This window comes from Papaver somniferum, unplaced genomic scaffold, assembly GCF_003573695.1.
Source record: "Papaver somniferum cultivar HN1 unplaced genomic scaffold, ASM357369v1 unplaced-scaffold_135, whole genome shotgun sequence".
Classification (NCBI taxonomy): Eukaryota; Viridiplantae; Streptophyta; class Magnoliopsida; order Ranunculales; family Papaveraceae; genus Papaver; species Papaver somniferum.
Genome location: NW_020622713.1, coordinates 7,662,198 through 7,688,849, shown reverse-complemented (window position 1 = coordinate 7,688,849; position 26,652 = coordinate 7,662,198). Strand labels below are relative to the sequence as shown.

At 36.6% G+C, this 26,652-nt stretch overlaps 1 protein-coding gene and 1 long non-coding RNA gene across 2 annotated transcripts; one reads left to right on the top strand and one right to left on the bottom strand.

Moving 5' to 3' along the window:
- The first annotated feature begins 13,740 nt into the window (after positions 1-13,740).
- LOC113334055 lies at positions 13,741-14,744 on the top strand. Its single transcript, XM_026580401.1, has 2 exons — positions 13,741-14,043; positions 14,223-14,744. Exons 1-2 carry the CDS (start codon positions 13,741-13,743, stop codon positions 14,742-14,744), a joined length of 825 nt encoding a protein of 274 aa, XP_026436186.1.
- A 5,499-nt stretch (positions 14,745-20,243) lies between these two features.
- On the bottom strand, positions 20,244-21,776 carry LOC113334145. Its single transcript, XR_003352557.1, has 3 exons — positions 21,721-21,776; positions 21,493-21,567; positions 20,244-20,282 (listed from the first exon to the last, which is right to left on the bottom strand). It is a non-coding gene; the product is annotated as an uncharacterized LOC113334145 (long non-coding RNA).
- Between the last annotated feature and the right edge of the window lie 4,876 nt (positions 21,777-26,652).

Genomic DNA, 26,652 nt, shown 5'->3' with positions numbered 1-26,652 from the left:
AGAAAGAAGAAAGTATTAAAAAAGATTCATGCTTTGTCTTCTGGATTGTATCATACTATCCATATTAAATCACATCTTGTGAATCATTTGAAGACTTCTAATCACAATGTTTTCAAACTTTGGAATGACCTATTGGGTCACCAAGGATCAACAATGATGCGTCGAGTTATAGAAAACTCGCATGGACATCCCCTGAAGAATCTAAAAGTCTTCTCGACTACAGATTGTCCATGCAACGCTTGTTATCAAGGAAAATTAATCATTAGACCATCTTTGATGAAAGTTGGCATTGAATCACCTAATTTCTTGCAACGCATTCAAGGTGATATTTGTGGACCAATTTACCCTTCGCGTGGACTATTTCGTTATTTTATGGTTCTAATTGATGCTTCCACATGTTGGTCCCATGTTTGCTTACTTTTGACTCACACCTTTGTATTTGCAAAACTTCTTGCACAAATTATTAAACTATGAGCTCAATTTCCAGATTTGCATATCAAAACTATTCATCTTTGTTAGATCATAGCTCGGTTGAACCCACCAAGCATTGGTATATATGTCAAGTTTGGTTATCATATTTTAGTGAGCCAAAACTCATTTTAAGAGTCGCTTGATTATGTACTAGAGTCAACTTCGTATAGGTTAGCTTGAAAGTATTAGGATATGAGACATTGCAAGTATTGCAAATACTTGGAGAAGTGAAGAAGTAAGGAGATACAACGACAACATCATCCTTCCACTTGAGGTTAGTGATATTTTACTTGAACTGTTTCATTCCCTAACGTATCTTTCAAGCCGTGCATATTGAAAACAAAACTGCAAAGCATGAATGATTATACTCTAGTTAGACATAATATTAAGGGATACAATACGAGGTTTATTGCTTAACCATTAAACTTTGTATATAAGACATCGACATAATCGTTTGAATGCTATTGTGATTATGTATAGGTATAAGGTGAAGATTTCATCCTAGGAAACAATGATTTACATTTGTTTTAAGGAAGTAAATTCATGAACTTGTTTTGTGAATCGAAAGAGAAATTGCCAGGCATTATTGGTATTGTTATTCATTGCATATATTTTGAACTACCAATATGTGTGATTAGTATAACCGCTTATGTTCTTGGTAAAACTATTCACAAAGGCCTGACTTTTGTATTGGTATGACTTTTATTAGTGAAACCAATCTTAAGTAATCACCTGAGATGGTATGATCGATTTAGTGTTATTGGTATGACCGACTCTGGGTAAAGGGGAACCGATCTTAGTAAGAGGTTCAACCTATCACAAAGGGGAATCGATCCTTGTATGAGGTGCAGCAAGTTTTTAGTAGAAAGGGGAACCGATCCTATGGACATGTGCACCACGTTTTTAAGCAAAGGGGAACCAATCCTATGGACATGTGTAGCAAGTACAAGTTAGATACCGTATATATGTGGGGAACCAATCCTAGTACCTAGTCAACCTAATTTTGGTAACTAGCGTGACTATGCAAAGTACTCACATGGAGGTAGAACCGAAACTTGTTTTGGTAGAACCTTGAAACCCATGTTTGGTGATTGAGTGTTCTTGATGAATCACATAGTTCTTGAAAGTCAGATGAACCATAATTAAACTTGTTTGGAAGTGTGGCAAATCGGTTTCAAGATTGTAAGTATGAAAGAGGACTTACAAAGTAAAGATGTCGACGTACTTTGAACATGTGCAGTAACGCTAATCTTTAATTATTCAAAGTTATTCCTTAATAGCTAAAGGAAAAAAATCTCGGGTCGAATAAAATAAATTGAGATCTTTTATTTATGGTTTTTAAATTTATTTTTGGAAAATGAAAATTAGTAATGTGCATTTGCTAGTTAGATATTTTCCAAGAGATTTTCGGTCAATATTTGGACAAAGCATTTTTAGGAATTATGGAAACCGAATCTGGAATATATTGCATATCTTGAGAATATTTTTGGTTTTCGAAATTCCTTGGTTTCCAAACTTCCTTGATCTATAAATATGCAAGTTTGCATTTTGAGCAAACTAATCCTCAGAGACAGCAAAACTATCTCAATTGTGCTGCTACTGGTGAAGCCTCCTATTTGGAGAGGAGAGTAACCTAATTAGGCGAAATCTCTTACGTCCGCTCAGTTTAAAGACTTCCTTGGGATTGAGAAGATCTATTCGTACCATTGGTGGGAAACTAGATAATTTCGGTTTATCTTTTGTTTTCGATTAATTTGATTGACTAACGGTGGTTGAACTTTGATTGCACCTAGTTTGTTTATGCTTGAGAATCTTCTCTTCTGATATAAGATTCACTAAAACTAGATCGAAGTTTTGACGGGGATCTTTAGACTTTTTGTAGATCTAAAGACTTCTTGTGATAATCCATTGTTAACAGACTCCGTTCTGTGCGTGATTGATCACAAGAGATTCAAGTTGATTGTGTGCAGGTGTTTATTGAAGATCTAAGAAGATTTGAAGACAAATAAGACGTTGAAGATTTCTGATATGGGTTCATAATCTTTGGTGTGCACAATACTTGTTTCGGTAAAAGAGGATCCAGCTATAATCGGTTTATCCATGTGGTAGATTAGATTGATTAGTTGTGTATATTGGCATCAATACAATTCTTTGTGATTAAAAATATTGATTGCAAAATATTAACAATTACTTTGGTAGATAGATCTAAAAACCTGACAAAGGATTTTATTGAGATAAACAGAAGAGCCTTTTGTCGAACTCACATCACTTGGTTGAAAAGAGTTGATACCAAACATATTTGTTCCTTTACTGTGTGGAATACGAACCAAAGGAATTGTTCCAAGTACGTGAATTATTACAGGTCGGAGGCGTGCGAATACAGACGGAACTAGGTGAACTATAGGTTTAGTTGCTTGGTCTCAACTATACGAAGTTGGTTTGATTTTTTATAGCGGCTTAATCCTGAGAGTATTCAATTCTGGACAAGGTCCCGGGGTTTTTCTGCATGCGTTTTCCTCGTTAAAAAAATCTTGTTGTGTCATTTACTTTTATTTTCCGCATTTATAATTGTTGTTATTATAATTTAAAGTAAATTACACAAACGTTAATTCTTATTTACTTGATAATTAATCCTATTGTGTTTGGTTAAGTCTGATCCTTTTATCAAGTAAACATACTTCGTCGTTGTATTATCTCGATCTCTTATCCATAGATGATTACACGAAGTGTGAACCGATTAGTTGTATTGTCTCGACTCTGTCCATAGACAATCACTTTCGGAGAAAGGACTTATAGGTGGAAAAGTTTAAGATTGAGGTATATTTGGGTACCCTCGTGTTTTCAGTCGATGAAGCAAGTCGTGAATGTGTTTGGTTAAGGTCCGTAATAGATCATATTCAAGGATTATGTGGACCTCGTTTAGTTAAACAGTCACCAATCTGTATGAAGAAAACACTGCTTGCATTTCATAACTAAAGGGAGGTTTCATCAAAGGTGATTGGACAAAGCTTATCTCTACAAAGTTTTTCTTTACGCATGATCTACAAAATGATGGTGAAATTGAAGTTCAATAAGTACGATCAATTAACAATATAGCAGACCTCTTTATCAAATCATTACCAACTTCAACATTCAAGAGATTGGTTTACAATATTGGAATGCGCTGTCTTAAGGATTTGTAAGCCAAGACTTGCTAAAGTATCCATCAGCGGGAGCGTCATATCGCGTTGTACTTTTTTTCCTTAGTCAAGGTTTTATCCCACTGGGTTTTCCTTGTAAAGGTTTTAACGAGACAACATATGCGTGTCCAACACTATTATAAGTCTCATTTGTCAGTTTTACTCTCTTGAGTTTTTCTTGGAATATTATAGTGAATTAGACACAATGGTCATCATGGGGAGTGTTATAAACCTCTATTTATGTTAATAATATCTAGGATAAATCCCGTTTATTACCGGGATATCCTTGTGTCTGGCCCTTTAGATAAAAAATGTAGTGTTTGTTTGTTTTACACACACTTAATAAGAATTCTTCCTCTCTTTCTCTACTTTTATATCTTTCATACTATGGAATTATTAGCTGGATTTACCATAATTTTAGTTTGTGTAGCCATAGAAAACCAAGAATTGGAAGAAATAAAAGTTTTGTGAAGTAAAATATCAAGAATGGATCAAGTAAATATCAAGATTTGATGATCAAATCTGAAGCAAATCGAATGATAAAAATGTTTAAAAAGATGTTAACGATCTGATAATATTGAGAAAGATGTTGAGAACATGTCAGAGGAACAAATATCTTATTAATTTTGGATAGGATCGTTACCGAATGATGCCACAATAAATCTGATAAATTGGAGAAAAGTGTTTGTATTGATAAAATGATTTTTCTTAACAAGACAGAGAGAATAATTACACATTTTATAAAATCAGAGAAATAAACACAAACATGATATATATAGAGTCATGTTATTAGGAGGGAAATAATGGATGTGAGGAGGGAATTTTTTTTGCCAAATTCCAATCAATACGAAGTCAAAGTCAAATAAAATGAAAATAAGTAAATATTTTCAAAATACCTACCCAACCCTTACCATTCTTTCTTAATATTCTCCATTCTAAAATCTAAAATTCGATTAGAACACAAAAATTAACGGTGATTACCTATGTTTGTTGTCGCTCAGGATCAGTAAGTATGATTTCGAATATGAATGAAATTTGAAACAAGGTAAAGGAAAAAAAAAAAGTGAATCGTGCGGTATCCAAACAACGTTAAACATTAAGAAGCTGTTTTGTTGGAGTTTGCTAGTTAAGATCATAGGAGTAGTTTTCAAGGATTTTTTTCTCCAAGTTGGCGGAAGATGATAATGCTTAGGTATTCATACTAGCAAATGAATCAGAGGTTAGGACTAGCTCTTAAATTTTTTGAAGAATCGACAAGGATAATGAAAGAATGAAGGATTTGGCTATATATGGAAAGAGTATCTCCAAAATCTAATCTGATCCCATTCTTGTCATTGTTTCCATCCTACAACGATCTTTCTGAATTAGCAAATCTACGGGATCAAGCAATCACTTGTACATTCATGTTTTTGGTCAGTTTCTATCCTAATCTTCACACGATTGATAAAAGAAAATCCCTCGATCTGTTCCATAGCACTGTATTGTAACTATCATGTATTTAATTTGTCCAGAAATATTCAATTTTTTCATATCATAAGGATTTATGTCGTTAGGGAATAGAAGAATCGTTTTTAACTTTCATTCGCTCGGAGTTGTTTGGTTAGTAAACTATAGTAATTAGTATCAAGGACATTATGGAGATTTTATCATCCTTCTAAGAAGTCAATCCTTCTTCAAAAAAAATATTTTCCTCCTCTCAATCCTTCCCTCCTCATATCCATTCTTTCCCTCCTGATACCAAAACCTTATATATAACACATAAAGTACTTGCAGAAGTAAAAGAGTAAAATTAATAGAAGTTGACTTAACTATTCTTAATAATAAAAAAACAATATTGAGATAAATCAATGGTACAATACACAGTCATGAATAAATAAATTCACACACCAAAATCATAATCGAATAAAATTATTAACATAGTTCGACCAACTCGATGTAACTTCAAAGGGAAACAATATTACAATCTTGATAAATTTTCAACATAGTTTTGCAATAACTAAATCTAAGAAGATAAAACCAAAATCCAAATATCTTGATTAGATATATATACATACAAAAAAAAATATCCAGATTTACAAGAAATATGATTATCCTACGATCTATAATTGTGTTATAATATCTCCTCTCAACATATGCATCATAGAGACTTTGCGGTCTTCTCTTGATGGTCACTTGGACTTCTTCCTTATTTTTTTCTGCTTAAAAAAAAGAAAAAAAACTCTTCCAAATTCAGATATACTTAACATTCTTATATATCAAATCCACATCAAGAAATTTTCATGTAAAAAGAATTTAAACTAACAATTTTTTCTGTCAAAAAATAACTTAAAACAACACAAAACAAAACAAAAAATATTTATAACATGTCAAAGATATATACAAAACTACAGTCAAACAAAATTTATGAAAAATCATTTAATATAAATGTCGGAAAATTGAATCCAACTTTCAACATATGAATGAAAAAATCATTTAACTAGTATTGTATTGGATTTGGGTGTTGGGTTGTATCAGTGGGCTTAATCTTAATTTGGCCTATTAGTTAGGTTAGGTTAGTTGCAAGTTTGAAACTAAAAGAAACCTAAAATTAGATACGTGAAGGGACAAAACCCTTAAGGAATTTAGATTAGAATTCAAAAGTCACATCCTCCCTTGAGAAATCCTTGAAGCATCATGATTCTTTATTGAAGAGGTACTTTGAGTTTTGGTTCGCCGTTTCTCGAAGTTTGGAGTACTACTTCTTGGTACTACATCGAGAAGTAGGTCGTCATGTCTTGAGAGACAAACATCGATAGTCCATAAACACCAGTGCAGGGTGAATCTGTCTTAAGGCTAGAGGATATAATCCTTGCCTCGACTTTGGTTTGGTATAATTGGGTTTGCATCCTTCTTATTTCTATTTCTTATTACAGTATACGCACAAGATTTCCAACAATAAAGAAAAAGGTTATACCTCATCTTCATATGAAAAATAAGCTTCATTATGAAGTTATGCTCAATGGTTCTCGGATAAATTTTGTCATCCCATATCTCAATGTATTTCAACAACGGAAATATAATTTATGCTCAATGGTTCTCCTACTACGACTTTCAAACCTTCTCGAGGTATTCGTCATGGTGATCCTTTGTCACCTTACTTGTTCATTTTGGAAATGGAATCTTTCTTAAGGTACTTAGCTTATTGTGAAAAACTAGACAACTAACAGATATGAAAATATCTCGCTCAGCTCCTAAGATTAATCACATTCTTTTCGCGGATGATTGTCCGTTATTTTGCAAAGCTAATCATTCACAAGTTTATAAGATGCTGCAAGTTATCGAAGAATTCAGTGTCTTCTTAGGGCAGTTGATTAGTTTCAGCAAATCAACTTTTTATTTTAGCTCTAATATGGAACCAAGCACACAAAACTATCAGTGGAATAATGCAGGTGAGACAACTAAATACAAAGAAGAGAAGTATCTTGGTCTTCCCTTTTTTGTTGGAGGAAACAAGTGCATACCTTTCTCAACTCTTTTAGACAAAAATGGGCTTCTAATTTTCTACCTGGAGTGGGAGTAATATGTCAGAAGAAGTTCGTTCTGTTATGGTCAAAAATGTTTCAAATGCCATTCTTATTCATCACATGACAAGTTTCAAGCTCCCTGATGTAACTATCAATAAAAATGAGTTATGTTCAACTAGCATACCGGAGGAACAAGGAAACTTCTAAGGGAAACCACGTGATTACTTGGAAAAAACTCAAAACCCCAAATAGGAAAGTGGTCTGGGTTTTAGAGATATGAATATTTTAGAGCACTATTAGCAAAGTTGACATGGAAATTGTGTTCTGATTCTGAATCCATGATGGTTAAATCTTTACAGGCGAAATACTTTCCTGATGATGATTTATTTCACTAAAAGAAGAAGACAAACTCTACCTGGTCTTGGAGGAGCATGAGTTCAGAGATTGATTTTGTCCTAAATAATAGTTGTTGGAGTTTAGGAGATGGTATGACAATACTTATTTGGAAGCATAGATGGATCCCTGAATTGGCAACTCCACCCTTCCCAATTCAGGGTTGCTCTATTCATCAGAATTTTAAACATGTTCATCAGATCTTTTCTCAAGATTCTAATACATGGGATCTTAATATTCTTAACCAGTTGTTTGAGCCTCTTACAGTTAGTTATATTTTGAGCATCTCTATTCATACTAGTCAAGAAGACCGATTTGTATGGATGCTGGAAAAAAATGGAAAGTTCTCAATTAAGTCTTGTTATCGTCAAATGTATGAAGAACAAAATACTGTAATCTCTGTTGGACCAAGGATGAGGAAAATATACTCAACTTTGTGGAAGCTCCATGTTCTTCATAAAATACGACAATTCTTGTGGAAAGCCATCTCCAAATTACTTCATACAACGGATGTTCTTCAATCTATAGTTCTTGGAGTTTTAGATGAATGTTCTTTCTGCGAGCAGTTTCAAGAGACTCTATCTCATGTTTTGATGGACTGCAACATAGAAATAATAATTTGGTTTACTATTTTAGGTTGGTCATCTAATGGGTCCATTACTTTATCTGATTGGATTTTCAACTGGTTTGATGACCTTCATTCAAGAAAAATTTCTGAGAAAGATCTTTGCAGCTGAGCTACAATTGGATGGTGTCTTTGGTCAGACAGATGTGATAAAGTCTTTCAATACATCAGTCCTTTACTGGATAGAACGATTATGAGATGTAAAAGTTACATTGAGGAGCATGCAACACTGGAATATCCTTTAATGCATACTAACAATAGGATCTGTCGTACCAATATTCACTGGAATCCTCCCCCTCTTGATGTTCTTACTCTTAATTGTGATGTTTCTTATAAAAATACTAATGAAGGGATTGGTCTAATTATTCGAAACTGTGCAGGTACACAGTAAGCGGCAAGGTGTGTCTATCTAAAGGACTTGAGGGATGCAGAGCACGCTAAAGAAGCAGTTAACTGGGCAATGAGTTTAAAGCTGGAGAAGGTGTATTTTGAGCTTGATGCAAAAACAGTGGTAAACGCAGTCAATAATATCAACAATTCTATTGAATGGAGATTATTCAATATGATTAAAGACGTCAGGATTTTTTTTTTACTTTTGGAAATGCTCATACATTCCCAAAGAAGGCAATAAAGTAGCAGACATCCTATCAAAGTTAGCCAGAGAAAACTGTTTATCTAGTACTTGGTTCAGTTCATCTCCTAGAGAGATTACAACTCAATTGTTAGCTGATGCAACTCATGTTCACAACTTTATTAATCTCTTTTCGTTTCAAAATAAATAAATAAAATAAGCTTCATTACGAAAATGAGAAAGCATCAACACCATCTTCTTGGTGACAACAACGTTACTAGGTATCTTTACCGAAACTGATATACGGAAGATTGGTTGCTTTTTACGAATGGAAATTTGATTATCAATGAAATGACTCGTATTTTTCATTGACAAAAGCTCCATCATGAGTTTTATGGAGAGAACAATTTTTTTTTTTTGAGTTAGGGATGAAAGAGAGAGAGAGAGTGCAAAATATCGAAACAGGGAGAGAAATACATAATTTTTTTAATAGAGAATGGTGAGATAGATTAGTGAGTGTGGGGTGGTCTCTCGTAACGGCTTTGTAATACAGGGTCTCCTGCTGAGCTTCAAAATAATACGACTTGATCTACATATACTATGAGAATATTGTTTCTAGATCTTCTCTCTTTAAGGGAATTATGGGAAAAAAAATATTTGAATCCTTAGCCAGATTCCTCATAATTAGCCAATATAACATACCCAACTACATAACCTTTTTCACTTATATCTAGTCCTGATCAACGAGCAATTTGTATCTAAAAATGAGCAGTATCCATTCTCTCATTATCCTGAAGGACTTGATCAGATCTATTCCTAAACCTAACTTTCTTCCAATTGACTTTTTAATACATTTAAATTTAGAATAAGCATATGGTTACCTCTAATAGAAGTACATCAAGCATGTCACACCACTGCTAAGAAATATGGCTCATCAGATAAGAAGTTGTAAAACCAAAAGGATAGAGGACCATGTTTTTTTTTTCAAAATTGAGACATTATTAGGAGAATGATCAAAAATACTAGGTAGAAAGAATTCAACTTTGGAAAACTGAAAATGAGAAATCCAATCCATATTTACCATTATTCTGTCAACTTAGACATGCTAATATCTTGCTGGCAGTTCGTTCAAGTGTAAAACAACCCGAGAAAAAAAAGATGTTAAGATCTCTGAACACAATTAAAATAATCTTTAAACTAATGAGGTGAACCCAGAGCTCCGCCCACTTTATTATAAGGAAATAGGAGAGAGATAAAGTCTCCTAACACTGTCCAAGCTCAGTTAACAAAATAAGCAAATGCACATAAAGAATTCCTGGTGATGTACGTTTTCTCTAGCCTCTCTAACAAAAAAGAGAAAATAAAATAGATCTGAATACCTTCTTAAGTGTTACAAAAATGGGGAAGAGAGGTAATAAGAAGAAGGTTACTATAGAAGGATTTGTCGCATAGAATATGGATAAGAGCCCTGATCATTACTGCTCCGAAAGTAAGTGTACATTCATTATAAGAAAGATTAAAAATGTGAGAGGCTTTAACATTGAAGAAGAGTTTATTCAACACCTCGATAAAGAGAAAAAAGCTCTGTTTGTTGAGAAGTTTACCATGATTGGGCAGTGAATATTTTTATTTTGTGGGGTTAAAACTTTTGCATATTAGGTTTTCTTGTCTTAGTTATGAAAGAAATTGAATTTTGAAAGAACTTTTATTATTATGATTATGGATTGGATCTCCGGATGAAGAAGAAAAAAAAATGTAACAACTATCACCACAAACAAAGGTCAAAAAAAGAAAAACGGAGTAAGCTGAAACATGCCAAATTGCTTGATTAGAAAAATGAAGTAAGCTAACTTGAACAACTCGCTACATGAAAATGTGTCACCAACGATGAACCTCATCGTCACAAAATATATATTTTTTGTCGCTAATTTTTTTTGGCGAGAAATTATTTTTATCGCATATATTGTGGTAATAATATGTCGTTGAATGTGACAACAGCGTATATTTTAGTTTTCTTGCCAGATGTTTATCAACGATAAAAAAGAAATGTGGCTGCAAAAAAGAATTACCGGAAAAAAAATATCTTATTGGGAATATAACTTTTTTAACGACAACATAATCTTGTGGGCGTAGATTTTTTTTCTTTTGTGACCTAATATACCATTGTCGGAAAATGTCGCCTAGGTTATCATAAATAGTAAGCATACAACATAATATAATTTTTACTCATCGATAAATGTTGTGATCAATAGTAAAGAATTAAACAACGAAGATTAAATATTGTAGGAAAATTCCATAAATCAAACTCATATTAACTAAATGATTATTCCTACAGAAATGCCAGCAAAGGTAAGAAAATAAAAATAAAGATAGTCTCTAAATAACAAAGTTCTATAATTCCTAAACTATCTACACTGTGCAGAGAAATAAAAAGAAAAAGAAAAAATGAACAAGAAATTTTTATAAGTAGATTGACATCACTGGATGCTTAAGTTCCTTGCATACGCAGCAAACGCCTCCAATGCTGACCAACGAATGTTGTTTTGCCCTATCATTTCTGGTACAACTAGATAATTTGAACGGTTAGTTATCCGGGCTTAGCAAGGGTCATATGCATGTAATTAAAACATCCCCAACCTGCAAATGATCCGTACACTTATAAATGTTTTGAAGAACCAAAAGGGATTCACATCCGAAGTCTCACTCGACAAGATTATACCACTTACCAAGGAAAACATATTCAGAAAAATATTTAGAAGATGCCATCTGAATTGTTTGTACCTAATATTTTACACTAGAAATGGGCTTACTTGGGCCTAATATGTTTCTCTTATTAGTCAAGTATGGCTCACTAGGCCTCACAAGCATTATCCATAGAAGCCCATATGCACAGATCCAAGTCAAGGCAAAGACGTCCCATGGCATAAGTGCCACATCAACATTGAGTCAGCCACGTCAGCATTGAAAAGTGTCACGTCAGTTGCCACGTCAGCACTGAGAATGTTACATCAGCAGTAAGTCTGCCAGCATTAGGTGTGCCACATCAGCAGAGGCGCCACGTCAGCCTACCACGTCATCAGTTTGCGGTGTCGCGTCAGCATGACGTCAGCGAAGCTGACACCGTCAAGACGTTGTTACAATGGAGCGAATCAAATCGTCTAGAGGTAACGCCGTTATAACGATGTTAGTTGAGCCGTTAGGAGGTGAGCATGACGTTATCGTTGTGACATCATCGATGACACCAGCCTAGTGACGTCATCAGCCGGTCACCTTCCCTGGCGCCGATCTTCTTCTCAGGCGACGATTGAACCAGTCCGAAAACATCTGTCGGCGGCCTACCCGGCGGCAACAGGCGACGGCTCCCAGCGGAGGCGTCCGACAACAGCGACAGTTCCCCGTGCATCACGTGGTAATTTAACTTGGTGGCCCTCGGATGTTTGCACCCCACTATGTTCTACTGGAGGATTTTTGCACCCCAGTAGTGAACTCTTTCCTGTGGTTCTCGGCAGAACTTACTTCTGTGCTCCTCGGATGTTTGTACCCCATACAGTTAAACTGAAGGATATTTCCGCCCACTGCGTGGGCTTAGCTTATTTCTTCTATTTGCTTGGGCTTGGTCAATTACTCATTATGGTTTCCTAATTCCATAACCCTATAAGAAGTTTCTGAAAACATCTAGAAGAATTGTTGGCCAAGTCACATTGGGAATATTCTGGAAGTTCCAGGAGACTTGGAGGGCAAGTTATGCTCATCTCGAAATTAGGGTAAAACCCTAATATATTAACATATAAATAGATGGTTTGACAACCCTAAAAGGTACGCAATTTTCTCTACACAAACTCCTGTGAAAAACTCTAGCTAACTTAAGCATCAGAGGGTTTTTTGCAGGTACCCCCCAATCACTGTTCGCGTGGAGAGAAAGGTAGCAGTTCGATCAACATCAACATCATCAAATTCGTGTTTTGAGGTGAAAATATTTTACCTTACAAACATTGGCATCGCTCCAAGGGGATTCGAGAAAAGAGATCGTGTTTTTCCCAGATCGAGATTATGGAAAAAGTAAAGCTAACTGCACGAAGGATCGTTTCTACTAGAAATCCGCGACGCACAGTGACTGAACCAAACGAGGTTCAATCAGCACCCGTTGTTCCTACTGGAAACAGAAGAGATCGAGATCGAGTTCGTGACAGAGTCTCACATCCGAATATTCAGAGAAGCGGAAAACAACCGATGATCGAAAACGAAGAGATGGATGTTAACTCCATACTTGATGGAGAAAATCCATGAGTTCGAGTGAACAGACAGCTCGTATTTGGCATCCCGTCAAGGAGGAACGATGATCAATTTGACCCGCGAGATGGACGAACTGAGACTCCTAGTACATAGGAAGAACTGTTACACCATTGTCTAGATGAGGTGGATAAAGAGGGCGCTCTCCTGAGACTAGAACGTGTAATCCAGTCTCGATCGAGGACTGTTAATCTGAACCATCATGATCGATCGTCGGGTTTTCTTCGAAACAGGACCGGTCGGTCTGTGTGGGAACGCCTCGGAAAACGGGTTAACCCGCATGTTGCTGACCGATCCAGAGAAGTGATCGATCTGGATGAACCATAGAAAACCCTATTAAGCAACCACCATGTGGTTACTGGAGATCTACCTAAACGAAGGGGTGAACGAGCCCGGCGAGCAGGAACCCGAGCACAGCCAGCTACAACTCAGCAAAGTACGGTCAGAACCACCGCCCGCCCAAAACGCCCCAGGGATGACAAAGACGTGGAACGAGGTCGTTACGATGAGAGAGAGATTTTGCATGAATACCACGCTCGTTTGGAGCGAACCCGAATCAGAAGCGAATCTACACATCGTCAAAGAAGAAGAGTAAGATCAAGAGTCGAAGTTCCAGATGAACGATATTATGAGCAGGAAGACAGTTCTACTGATGGCGATGTGAAAGCAATAACAGATGCTCGTCTTTTCAAGATGATCGAGAAAGTTATGTCGAAAAAGCGCTCCAGAGAGGAAAAGATGGACAGGATGCACCGAGAAGCAGGAGCTACCTTCAAACTGAATATCAGAGAATTTCGGCCACCGATGAATTTCCAGGTTCCCAAACTGCCAGAATTCGATGAGAAAACAGATGATCCAGATCAACATGTTTTTCATTATGAAACTGCCATGACTCTTTGGCAGCACAACGATGAGTTGATGTGCAAGATGTTTCCGCAATCACTGACTGACGGAGAAATTACGTGGTTCAATCATCTCCGGGCACGGTTGATCAGGACTTACCACAAGATGGTGGACAATTTTATCTCTAACTAAAACTCAACATACGTGGTCGGAAGGGATGCCACTCATTGTTTCTACTGGTTATTCGGAAAGAGGAAAGCATCAGACAATTCACACGACGCTTCAAGCAATAGTTGGACGATGTCGATGGAGCCAGCGATCAAGTCGCTGTCGAGGCTTACAAACAGGAATACCAATATGATCAAAGAGGTGTATACGGTTCCTTGGTCAAGAGACCACCAAAGACTCTGGAAGAACTGTATGATCGAGCAGAAGAATACACTCGAGTAGAGGATGATTCAAAAGCTCGAGAGACAAGAGAAGTTAACAGATCATCCAACCATCAAAACGATAGAGTGAAGGACAAGTCGAAGAACCGTTCAGGTGGACAGCAGAGTGATCGAGGTGAAGTTCGAGAGAAGATTCATGGGGAACGGTTAGAGTCAGGATATCAGAAATATCATGATTTAAAGCTGACACCATTGAACGTACGACTGACAGAATTGTATGAGAAAATTGGCAAAGACTTGAGTCACCCTCAACCTTTTCCAGCAGAGACACGTGATAAACGTGATAAAAATAAATACTACAATTATCATAAGGATGTAGGTCACAATACCGAGAATTGTCGAGCCTTGAAGATTCAAGTCCAGCGGATGATCAACGCTGGAAAGCTGCAAGAGTACGTGAAGAAAGATTTTGTAAAATGATCTAGGCAGCTAGGCACAACACATGTGATAAACGTCAGTCATGCCAGGATCCATTCTATGACCAGGCGGGCATTCGAAGACGAGACTAGGAGAAAGCTCAGGCAATTAAATGAGTGATACATGTAAAATCACATCGATTTCGCCAGTGGGGAAGGATCATAAGTTCTCGAGCTTGGATGCACAAAGATTGAGTTCACTGAAGCTGACTTGAGAGATGTTTACGCTCTATCGTCATATCATCCTGGATAGGAATGTTTCGAGTACACCGTATTCTGGTAGATACAGGAATCTCTGTGAGTGTGCTATTTTCAGGAGCTTATTCAGCTATGAATCTCACACACGACTTGATCGAGGAGGAAGAAAATCCAATTATCGGTTTCAGTGGCGAAGTAACCAAAGCTGTTGGGAAAGTAAAAATGCCGATTACAGTAGCAAACAAGCCTGATCTGGGAAATTTTTTGTTGCTGGATTGTCGAGCACCCTACAATGCAATTGTAGGACGAGACTGAAAAAGCGGGGGTCTAACAACACCACCCAATATTTCGCTCAGCAATCTGTATGTACTAACTCCGAAATACTTTGATAGAGAATCAACTAGACAGTCATACTCAATCTAGATAAAAGTATCTCAAGGAGTTAATATCTCTCTCTTGATTTGATTTCTACTCAAGCTAAAATCAATAGCGAGTCTTTATCAAATACAAGGAATAACTTGGACGGTAATAAAGACCAATGTCCAAGGATCAATCAATATCAATCAACAACCAAAGGTTGGATTTCCAATTGATGATCACGAACGCACAACCTGTATTATTTCGATTATATAAAATATAATGCGGAAAAGAAATAACACAGACACCAGAAATTTTGTTAACGTGGAAACTGCAAATGCAGAAAAACCCTGGGACCTAGTCCAAATTGAATACACACGGTATTAAGCCGCTACAGACACTAGCCTACTGCAAACTAACTTCGGACTGGACTATAGTTGAACCCCTATCAATCTCCCACTGATACAAGGTACAGTTGTACTCCTACAACTCTGATCCCAGTAGGATACTGTGCACTTGATTCCCTTAGTTGATCTCACCCACAACCAAGAGTTGATGTAACCCAAAATCACAGACTTGATAATAAACAGATCTGTCTCACACAGAAAAGTCTATCAAAGGATGAATCTGTCTCCCACAGATAAATCCTAGGTTTTGTTCCATCTTAAGATATAAAATCAAGGTGAATAGGAACCAATTGATAATCCGGTTTTATATTCCCGAAGAACAACCTAGATTAATCAATCACCTCTCTACAATCCTTTCTGACTACACAAGTGGATTGTCGAGGAATCACAAACAGTGAGACGAAGATGTTTGTGACTTCTTTATCTTGTCTATCAGAGAACTCTCACGATCTCAAGCCAATCAATCGATTGTACTCGTACGACAGAATATGGAAGATCATATCACAAAACTACGATAAAGTAGTATCGGTCTGGCTTCACAATCCCAATGAAGTCTTTAAGTCGTTACCTGATTTTAGAGAAGAAAATCAAAGGTTAATGGAGATCGACTCTAGCGAGCGCACTAGCAGTACACAGACGTGTGGGGATTAGGGTTGCTCAATGCTAGATATCTCCTTTATATAGCCTTCAAATCAGGGTTTTGCCTTAGGTACAAAGCAATCCTTATTCACCGTTAGATGAAAACCTGATTTATATTAAAGCTAATATTTCTCAACCGTTAGATCGAAAACTTAGCTTGTCACACACACTTGGGTAAACGTTTACCGGGTTCGTGAAAACCATGCCCAAACGTGTACGTTCATGTTGGTTCAATATAGTAACCCAAAAGGTCAACCATATGAGCATTTCATATTAACCTTGTTCTTCTTCACCATAACTAGTTCAATTGACTCAAACGAACTAGTTAAAGAGTTGTTCAATTGCTATGAGATCTTATGTAACTACACAAGACACAATTGAAACAAAGATGATTCGGTTCTATTGAATCGGCTCATGAACATTATAGCCACGGTTTTCATAAAGAATTCCTTAGTAATATAATGTTTCTTGTTCAGAGCACATCTTTATATCATAACCTCTTAAGTTCACAAACAAGTTCGCGGACTTAAGTTAATCGGTTTAGTTTTCCAAACTCAGCAGAAATCCTCGGAAAGAGAACTTCCGCCAGTTCGCGGACTGGGTTTGCGGACTAAGTTCGCGGACTAAGCACACAAACGAGTTTTGGAAAATCCAGTAGAAATTTTTGGTCGAGAACTTCCGACAGTTCGCGGACTGGGTTCGCGGACTTGGAAAACTAATTCCACAATCCTCCCGATTTCTCTTGATCAACAGAGTTCGAAAACTTCGGTTCAAGGAATACATGGTTATGTAATCTAAACTCTCATTTCAATCATTGAGACATTCTCAGAAGACTCTATGTAGACGTTATTCACAAACCGATTCACGTCAGAGCAATTCTCAAAGTGATTGAAACTTTTCATGACTTTCGTCACTAGGTGAAGATAAATTTGATCAAAGCGAAACGTTTTACCAACACACGGTTTCGATATAAAAGATAAGCAATGAATGCTCATCTCGAAATGTCAAGTGTGTATGATCTAGTCTATATAGCATACGACTTTTGTCTCATAAGAAGTAGGAGATACAATAGATAGACTATTCAGTGATAAATAAGTTCAAGTCTCCACATACCTTTTTGTTGATGAAGTTCCACGGTTCCTTGTATAGATCTTCGTCGTTGTATGATGAATCGCCATGAAGTCCTTGAGCTTAACTACACTTTTCCTATCATAGTCCGAGACTTAGCTATGTAGGCTAGAAATCAAGACTCATAGTTTTGATCACTAACATTGACAAACATGCTTGAGATAGCAACGCATGCGAGGTTGACCGAGCAATGCTCTAACAATCTCCCCCTTTGTCAATTTTAGTGACAAAACTATTAATACATATGGAATACAAAGAAGATAAACTTTAGTGGCTCCTATTCCATAGTCTAATCTTCAACGTTCCCTGAAATCTTCGTCCTTCGAAGTACTCCAATGATCCCAAAGGTTGTAAGTTTAGCATCACCATTGTTTAAGATCCGTATCTATAACAATGAGAGAAATCGAGATTCTCGATCATTATTATACAATGTCATAGTACTATTATGTAACATCAAAGTGCAATTGCATCACGACTTTAACAATAATACTACGGTGATATGTATCACTCCCCCTTAGTCAATACTCCATCTCGATCATGGAAACCACTCCCTCTTACACAATGATCTGAAAACCATATGTATTTGTAGTATGAACTACAATATTTCTCCCCCTTTTTGTCAATAAAATTGACAAAGGTACAAGAACAGGATCATAATGAAATTTCCACAAGAGACATTTCATAGACTAAAAGAAAAAATATACATACCAACTTAATTTAGGTGCAATCATAAAGACGAAGCTAAATGCATTCATCAAGGAGTTTTAAGATACAAGATAACCCCTATAAAATTCCACAGCCGCACTCCCCGCAAGATATTACCATTAAGCACAAGTTCAAAAGAACTCTCCCTCATTTGATGTCATTCCCGAAAGAACAACAAGAGCGACCTTAATTTCGAAAGAAAAGAAGGATTTTTTTATTGGATACCAAAAACCATGGGAATGATTTTCTATATCCATAACTCAACCAAAGTAACCACAAGTAAACCCATGATTAATTTAATTAGAATACGCAACTAAATCAAACCACAAAAGTGATCAATTTAATTGAAGGTGCTCAACATAAGTGAACTTACGGAGCTACGACTAAGGTAATCATACGGAGACGACTAACTTAATCGTTCACACTCAACATAAGGAAAACCTTACGGAATATACGACTACACTAACCAATAGAACATGATTTGTATAGCCGTTCATATACTCAACACAATAAATTGTGGAATATATGAAAACTCAACTAGACTAATTACAAGAGAACTTATAATTAATCTAATTGGAACACAAACAACCAAACTAATCACAAAAGTAATCAATTTAATTGTCAAAGGATTTGCTCGACAAAAGAAGACTTTCGGATCAAACAACTAAATAACCAATTAAGATGATTAATTTAGTTCAAGAATGCTCAACATATAGCATCTTATGGAACAACCAACAAGGCCAATATTAATCGACATAGTTGTAAGGTGCTCAACATAAGACACACAATGGAGCCTTCACGGTAAAACATAACAAAATGGATCAATGAAGATCAATACCGTAGATTTCATACAAGGATCTATTCTATCTTTCCATCACTATATGCATAATGACATAATAGACTTTATCCTTGTCACACAAAAGATTTTATCCTATTTTCCATCAAATAAATGACTGCATAGGCATCACTTTTATATTTGTCAAAAGTCCATTTGTCCTTTCATTAATACGAATACCAATTTATGAACGACTTTACTTTTGGCAACATATGGGACCTTCAAGTTCACGGATGCAAAAAATACATATCCCATAAACAATTGCAATATCACCAAATCATAAAGATTAATACTGCAATAACAAGATTTGCCCTTAGAAGGTAGAATCAATCTTTTTCGCACGAATTTATACCAATAGTGGTTACCAAAAGCGTATAAAAAGATTTACTTAACAAATAAGAACATACAAAGTCATTGACGACTATGCACCATAGTTCACATGAGATGATTGTGAACACTCAAGAATATATAGCAATGTGAACTACTACCAATTCTCGAACTTCCTTCTTTGTGATTCACCAACATCACTCTTGTAACAGCCACAAAATAGCTTAGAATAGGATTTCTCCAAGAATGCCAGTGCCCAAGTCCAAGAGAACAGAACAAGTGCAACGAAACAGAGCAAACATTAAAAAACAAGAGACAGGACAAAGACCAATATTAACTCATCCAAATTCAACAATTCTCATCTTCATTTTAAAGGGAATTCAATAAGGAAGAGAATGCAAAAAGAATGAGGTAAATCCGAGTTCGGACGAAGAAGTTACGGCCAAACAAGTTTACCGAATATCGACGTCAAGTATGCATACGGGTTTGCGAACTTAAAACCCTGGATTTTGATTTTGAACGCTGTTATGCATAAGGGTGCACACGGTACGGTTCGGCTCGGTTCTTGCGGAGGCCGAGTACCTGTACCTCCCTAGCCTCGGTTCCAAAATTTTGGACCGGTACCTGTACCTTGTACCTCGGTTCCGGTACAATTCGGTACACGTACGGTACCAGGTACGGTTCCGGTATCTGTCGGTACTTTTGAAAAAAAAAAATCTTGTTCTTTATAATCAAAGATAGATGTAATATTAACAATCCAAAGCTAAATACATAGCAAGTAGACAGTAGCTGCAACACATAGACATACACAATTACAAACAATAGTCTTAAGACTCTTAAGTAATTTGAATGAAGAAAAGAAGGACATTGCAAATAAAAAATGACTATTCGGCTATTCCAACTCCATGGCAGCACTGGTGGTGGCTATGATAGAACCAGTGGAACTCTGCAAAAGAAAATTAATAGCAGTTAGTAAGTAATTTGAACTAAAAACAACATTTTTAAGTATATAAGAACATACCAATCACCCAACTCAGAAATATATGAGCAAAAATGAAAGAAAAATGAGCAAGCATTTCTATAAAATGCAAATTTGAAAATCCGAAGAAGAGTTTACAGTTTAATACATAAAAGACCAACAAAGTACAAGATACTGCAAACAAAAATGCCTAACACTAATGGAATAAACTGAGACAGGCACTAATTCAAACATGATTTCAATTCACAATCCACAACAACAACAACCATTATCACTTTGCAGATTCAGGATGCCATTTGCATATAAAATACATAAGAAGATTACAAGCCAAAGTGCCAAACTACACACATGTTCATGAATCAGTAAGAGCAACTAGAACATCAACCAAATGCACAAGTCAGATAAGGAATGAGAGAGTCATGGTTTCCAAATTTGCACACACCATATTTGCAGGGAGTGAATGATACAAAGCAAAGCAGAAGTTTCAGTAAGCAACCATAGTAAAAATCTATCACAAAAGCATCATTTCACATTATTGTTTCAAGAAACTTACCGCCGGCACTAAACCGCGAGTAGAAACAATTACTAATCTCTTTTTTTCTTCCTCCTTGGTTTGTACAGCAGATTCGCAAGCACCTTATAAGCTCAAGAAAAAAAAAAACAGTTCACAGAAATATATATATTTACAAAACAAGGAAGTAAGTACCTTAAAGCTATTACTAACAACGAATTATTTAGTGGCGACAACTTTGTACTACAAATATCACAAAGCTACACTAGATAATACAAGTGTTAACTACAGACACAATTCTAATAAAGCAAAAATGGACATGATGCAACTTGAAAACAAAGAGCACACTCCACTTATATCCTTAAAATAGACAAGTTAAATTCATTTACAAATCTCAAGCTAAATAAAGTCATATACAGTTCCCCAACCAAACCTAAATCAAACCAAAGAAACCCTACACAGCACAGGTAAATTTTTTTTAGATATTCTGAATTCCATTACAATATGGTTTAATGAATTTTCACATAAATTTTTTAATTAGCATCTCAAGTCACTGAATTAGAAATCTAAGGATCAAACAAACATAAATACCCTACAAAAATGAGAGATTTCACAGAAACAGAAGAAGATTTCACAGGAATCAATGAGAGATTTTGATGAACTTACCCTTGATTAACAATTTCTGAGCTGGATGGTTCCTTGAATCCTTTCCCTTCGTCTTCTCCTTGGCGTGATATAACCCTATATCAAACCCTAAATTAAATTAATTCAATTCCAAGCAATTGGCCATCAAAAATCACAATAAACATAACGAATCAAGTTATGTGAATCACAATAAAACACAATAAATAAAGAATCAGTAAAATTGGAGAGAAAAAAAGCAAAAAAACTTACCCTTGGTTAACAATTTCTCCTTCTTCTTCTCGATCTAGAGGTGGTGTAAGTGTAACTGGTGTTCGTGGAGTTGAAGTCTAATGGAGAAGAGAAGAGAAGATTCAGAATAAAACTCTTCCCTGTAACTCTAATGGAGTTCTTCTCCTTCTCTGAGAGACGGAAAAAAGAAAGAAGAAAATAAGAAACCCTAGCCTTATGTTCTATATATATACTCCCCTAAATCTAATGGCTATTATTAGTTTACTATCTCTAAATCTGATGGCTAGAATTCTTCGGTATATTCGGTCCGGGACGGTACGGGACTTAGGCAGGACCGTGTACCTGTACCTCATCAGCCTCGGTTCCTATTTTTTGGACCGGTACCTGTACCCCCTTCCTCGGTTCGGTACAAAAATAGGTACGGTTCCACCGGTTCCGGGACGGTCCGTCGGTCCGCCTCGGTTCCTGTGCACCCTTAGTTATGCATACTTAGTATGTGTACCATGAAGTAAAACATACCGAACTATTATTTTCAAACCTGAACATTTAAGAACCTTAAACACATATCAAGTTAGGTAGAAATGAACGATAAGCAAGATTATTATAAGTATTCTAAGCAAATAAAAGTACAAATCTTGCTCAAGTTTATAGAAATCACTTTTTAGATGAATCCAATCGAATTATACCGCCTTACCTAACATAATCCGTGTTCCCCAATTCTTGTGCTTCCCCCACCGTATACAAAGCAGGGCATTCCTTGGTGAGGATGCACTTCCAACACAATCAAGTTGCGTTGGGGTGAACAAAGTCTTGCTCACCACAACTGACCTTTGGATTATCATGAAAAAGATCACTTTTAGAACCTTTCACATCCAATTCTATTTTTCTAAAAAACTTGTTAAGTTCCAACATCATGGATACTGCCTTTTCCATAGTCATGGATTTTTCTGGAAGATCATTCCTTTTCACACTCAAAACATCATTTTCTTTCTTCGGTATCCACTTCTGAGTGTGTTTAGGAATAGTCGGAACCTTCTTCCCATCACTCTCTTCTAGAATTCTTGGAAGAGAATTGGATTGACTATTCTTTTGCAAGTTAGTCTTTCTTTAATTGGGAGCATCGGATCTTGTCTTCGTATTTACGAAGTTATCCTTTTGATAACCGTTACGATTATGAAAAGGATTCGTACGACGTTTATAGGAAAATCTAGGTCTATCATACCACTGATTCCTTTGCCTAAATGTTGTACAATTACAACCTGTGACGTCAAGAGTGTTAGCCTTAACATATGATCCCGGTTTAATAACTTTTTTTGACACCCAAACAAGAATATCATGAAGTTTTTCATTCCTTATACGAAAACGACATCTCCTTTCCAGGTGACCTTTGTTTCCACAATAATGACAAATATAAGGAACGTTCTTACCCGGATTCACGTGTGCTGGTTTTGGAGGTTGATATACTTTGCTCTTTTGAACCTTAACTGCCGGAGAAGGTATTTTACTTTTTCCATCAGTGAAAACCTTTTGTTGAGAAGAATCACTAGCCTTGACACATTTTACCTCTTTGCTAGTACTTGGAGCATCTATTCCCTTATAGCCCAATCCTCGTGTATCACGAGCAGCAGCTAAATCAGCCTCAAGGCGTTTTTCTCGAGTGAGATAAGCGTTTTCTCTGTCGTCAAAACTTGTTTGATGGGATTTAAACCTTGCTTCAGATTCTGCAAATTTCTCTTCCAACAAAAAGTACTTTTGATAAAAATTATCACATTCAAGTGACTTCATACGTAGGTTTTCCTCAGAATCCTTGAAGATCGATTCGGTAGAACGATTCGAAAAATAAACACCTACGTAACATCTTCTCAATTTCTTGTTTTCTCGACAGGGAGGAGTCAGAAGAGGTGAGACATGAGAAGTTGTAATCTTCTTCATCGTCCACAAATCCAAAAACTTAACATACTCTGAGACTTCCTCATCAACATCTCTATCAATATCTGAATCACCTTCATCAGAAAGTTCATCCAACTGTTCTTCTAGGAGAGTTTCCCAATCAACAGTTTTTACATCAAGAGAATGTTTGGATATTGACTTAGATGTGACAGTTCTCTCAGGTGAATCCAAGCTTTTAGAATCATCTGGTAATTTCTGAACTGGTACGTTATTAGAAATAGACTCGTCCATAATCAGATCGCTACAAACACAGACTTATAAGGTCTTTAACGTGTTTTCCTGCTCTGATACCAATTGAAAAAGCGGGGGTCTGACAACACCACCCAATATTTCGCTTAGCAATCTGTATGGACTAACTCCGAAATACTTTGCTAGAGAATCAACTAGACAGTCAGACTCAATCTAGATAAAAGTATCTCAAGGAGTTAATATCTCTCTCTAGATTTGATTTCTATTCAAGCTAAAATCAATATCGAGTCTTTATCAAATACAAGGAATAACTTGGACGGCACCAAAGACCAATGTCCAAGGATCAATCAATATCAATCAACAACCAAAGGTTGAATTTCCAATTGATGATCACGAACGCACAACCTGTATTATTTCAATTATATAAAATATAATGCGGAAAAGAAATAACACAGACACCAGAAATTTTGGTAACGAGGAAATCGCAAATGCAGAAAAACCCCGGGACCTAGTCCAGATTGAATACACACTGTATTAAGCCGCTACAGACACTAGCCTACTGAAAACTAACTTCGGACTGGACTATAGTTGAGCCCCTATCAATCTCCCACTGATACAAGGTACAGTAGTACTCCTACTCCTCTGATCCCGGCAGGATACTGCGCACTTGATTCCCTTAGCTGATCTCCCCCACAACCAAGAGTTGTTGTAACCCAAAATCACAGACTTGATAATAAACAGATCTGTCTCACACAGAAAAGTCTATCAAAGGATAAATTTGTCTCCCAAAGATAAACCCTAGGTTTTGTTCCGTCTTAAGATATGAAATCATGGTGAACACGAACCAATTGATAATCCGGTCTTATATTCCCGAAGAACAACCTAGATTAATCAATCACCTCTCTACAATCCTTCCTGACTACACAAGCGGATTGTCAAGGAATCACAAATAGTGAGACGAAGATGTTTGTGACTTCTTTATCTTTCCTATCGGAGAACTCTCACGATCTCAAGACAATCAATCGATTGTACTCGTACGATAGAAGATGCAAGATCAGATCACACAACTACGATAAAGTAGTATCGGTCTGGCTTCACAATCCCAATGAAGTCGTTAACCTGATTTTAGAAAAGAAAATCAAAGGTTAATGGAGATCGACTCTAGAGAGCGCACTAGTAGCACACAGACGTGTGGGGATTAAGTTTGCTCAATGCTAGATGTCTCCTTTATATAGCCTTCAAATCAGGGTTTTGCCTTATGTACAAAGCAATCCTTATTCACCGTTAGATGAAAACCTGATTTAGATTCAAGCTAATATTTCTCAACCGTTAGATCGAAAACTTAGCTTGTCACACACACTTGGGTAAACGTTTACTGGGTTCGTGAAAACCATGCCCAAACGTGTATGTTCATGTTGGTTCAACATAGTAACTCAAAAGGTCAACCGTATGAGCATTTCATATTAATCTTGTTCTTCTTCACCATAACTAGTTCAATTGACTCAAATGAACTAGTTAAAGAGTTGTTCAATTGCTATGAGATCTTATGTAACTACATAAGACATAATTGAAACAAAGATGATTCGATTCGATTGAATCGACTCATGAACATTATGGCCACGGTTTGCATAAAGCATTCCTTAGTAATTTAATGTTTCTTGTTCAGAGCACATCTTTAGATCATAACCTCTTAAGTTCACAAACAAGTTCGCGGACTTAAGTTAATCGGTTGAGTTTTCCAAACTCAGCAGAAATTCTCGGACTAAGCACACAAACGAGTTTTGGAAAATCCAGTAGAAATTCTCGGTCGAGAACTTCCGACAATTGAGTCTGCGGACTGGGTTCGCGGACTTGGCAAGCTAATTCCACAATCCTCCCGATTTCTCTTGATCAATAAAGTTCGAAAACTTCGGTTCAAGGAATACATGGTTATGTAATCTAAACTCTCATTTCAATCATTGAGACATTCTCATAGGACGCTATGTAGCCATTATTCACAGACCGATTCACGTCAGAGCAATTCTCAAAGTGATTGAAACTTTTCATGACTTTCGTCACTAGGTAAAGATAAACTTGATCAAAGCGAAATGCTTTACCAACACACGATTTCGAGATAAAAGATAAGCAATGAATGCTCAGCTCGAAATGTCAAGTGTGTATGATCTAGTCTATATAACATACGACTTTTGTCTCATAAGAAGTAGGAGATAGGATAGATAGACTTTTGAGTGAAAGATAAGTTCAAGTCTCCACATACCTTTTTGTTGATGAAGTTCCATGGTTCCTTGTATAGATCTTCGTCGTTGTATGATGAATCGGCATGACTTAGCTATGTAGGCTAGAAATCAAGACTCATAGTTTTGATCACTAACATTGACAAACATGCTTGAGATAGCAACGCATGCGAGGTTGACCGAGCTATGCTCTAACAGAGACTGGCTGCATGCGATCGGTGCAGTCACATTCTCGTATCACCAATGCCTGAAGTTTATTTCACCTAAAGGGGTCGTGAAAGTGAGGAGCGACCAGATGGCAGCTCACAAGTGTCACGAGAATTCCATGGATGAATACCGGAAATCAGAAGTCAGCGGGAAACATATCCTGCGAGCCGAGCAAAAATAGAAATTACAAAGTCCTCTCCCTCCAGAATCATATAAGGGAGAGGATGCGGCGGAACCCCCAACAGTCGAGAAACTGATCGAGGTCCATATTGGGGATGAGAAGCATAAAACCACGTTCGTAGGAGCAGATCTACCCGCGCACGAACGTGATGGTCTGATTACACTATTAAGGGAAAACGTTGACATTTTTGCA

Coding starts and splice junctions, on each gene's coding strand:
- LOC113334055 (XM_026580401.1), top strand. CDS start 13,741: ATGTCGAAAAAGCGCTCCAGAGAGGAAAAGATGGACAGGATGCACCGA. Junction 14,044..14,222: donor TCAGGACTTACCACAAGATG/GTGGACAATTTT, acceptor GCTTACAAACAG/GAATACCAATATGATCAAAG.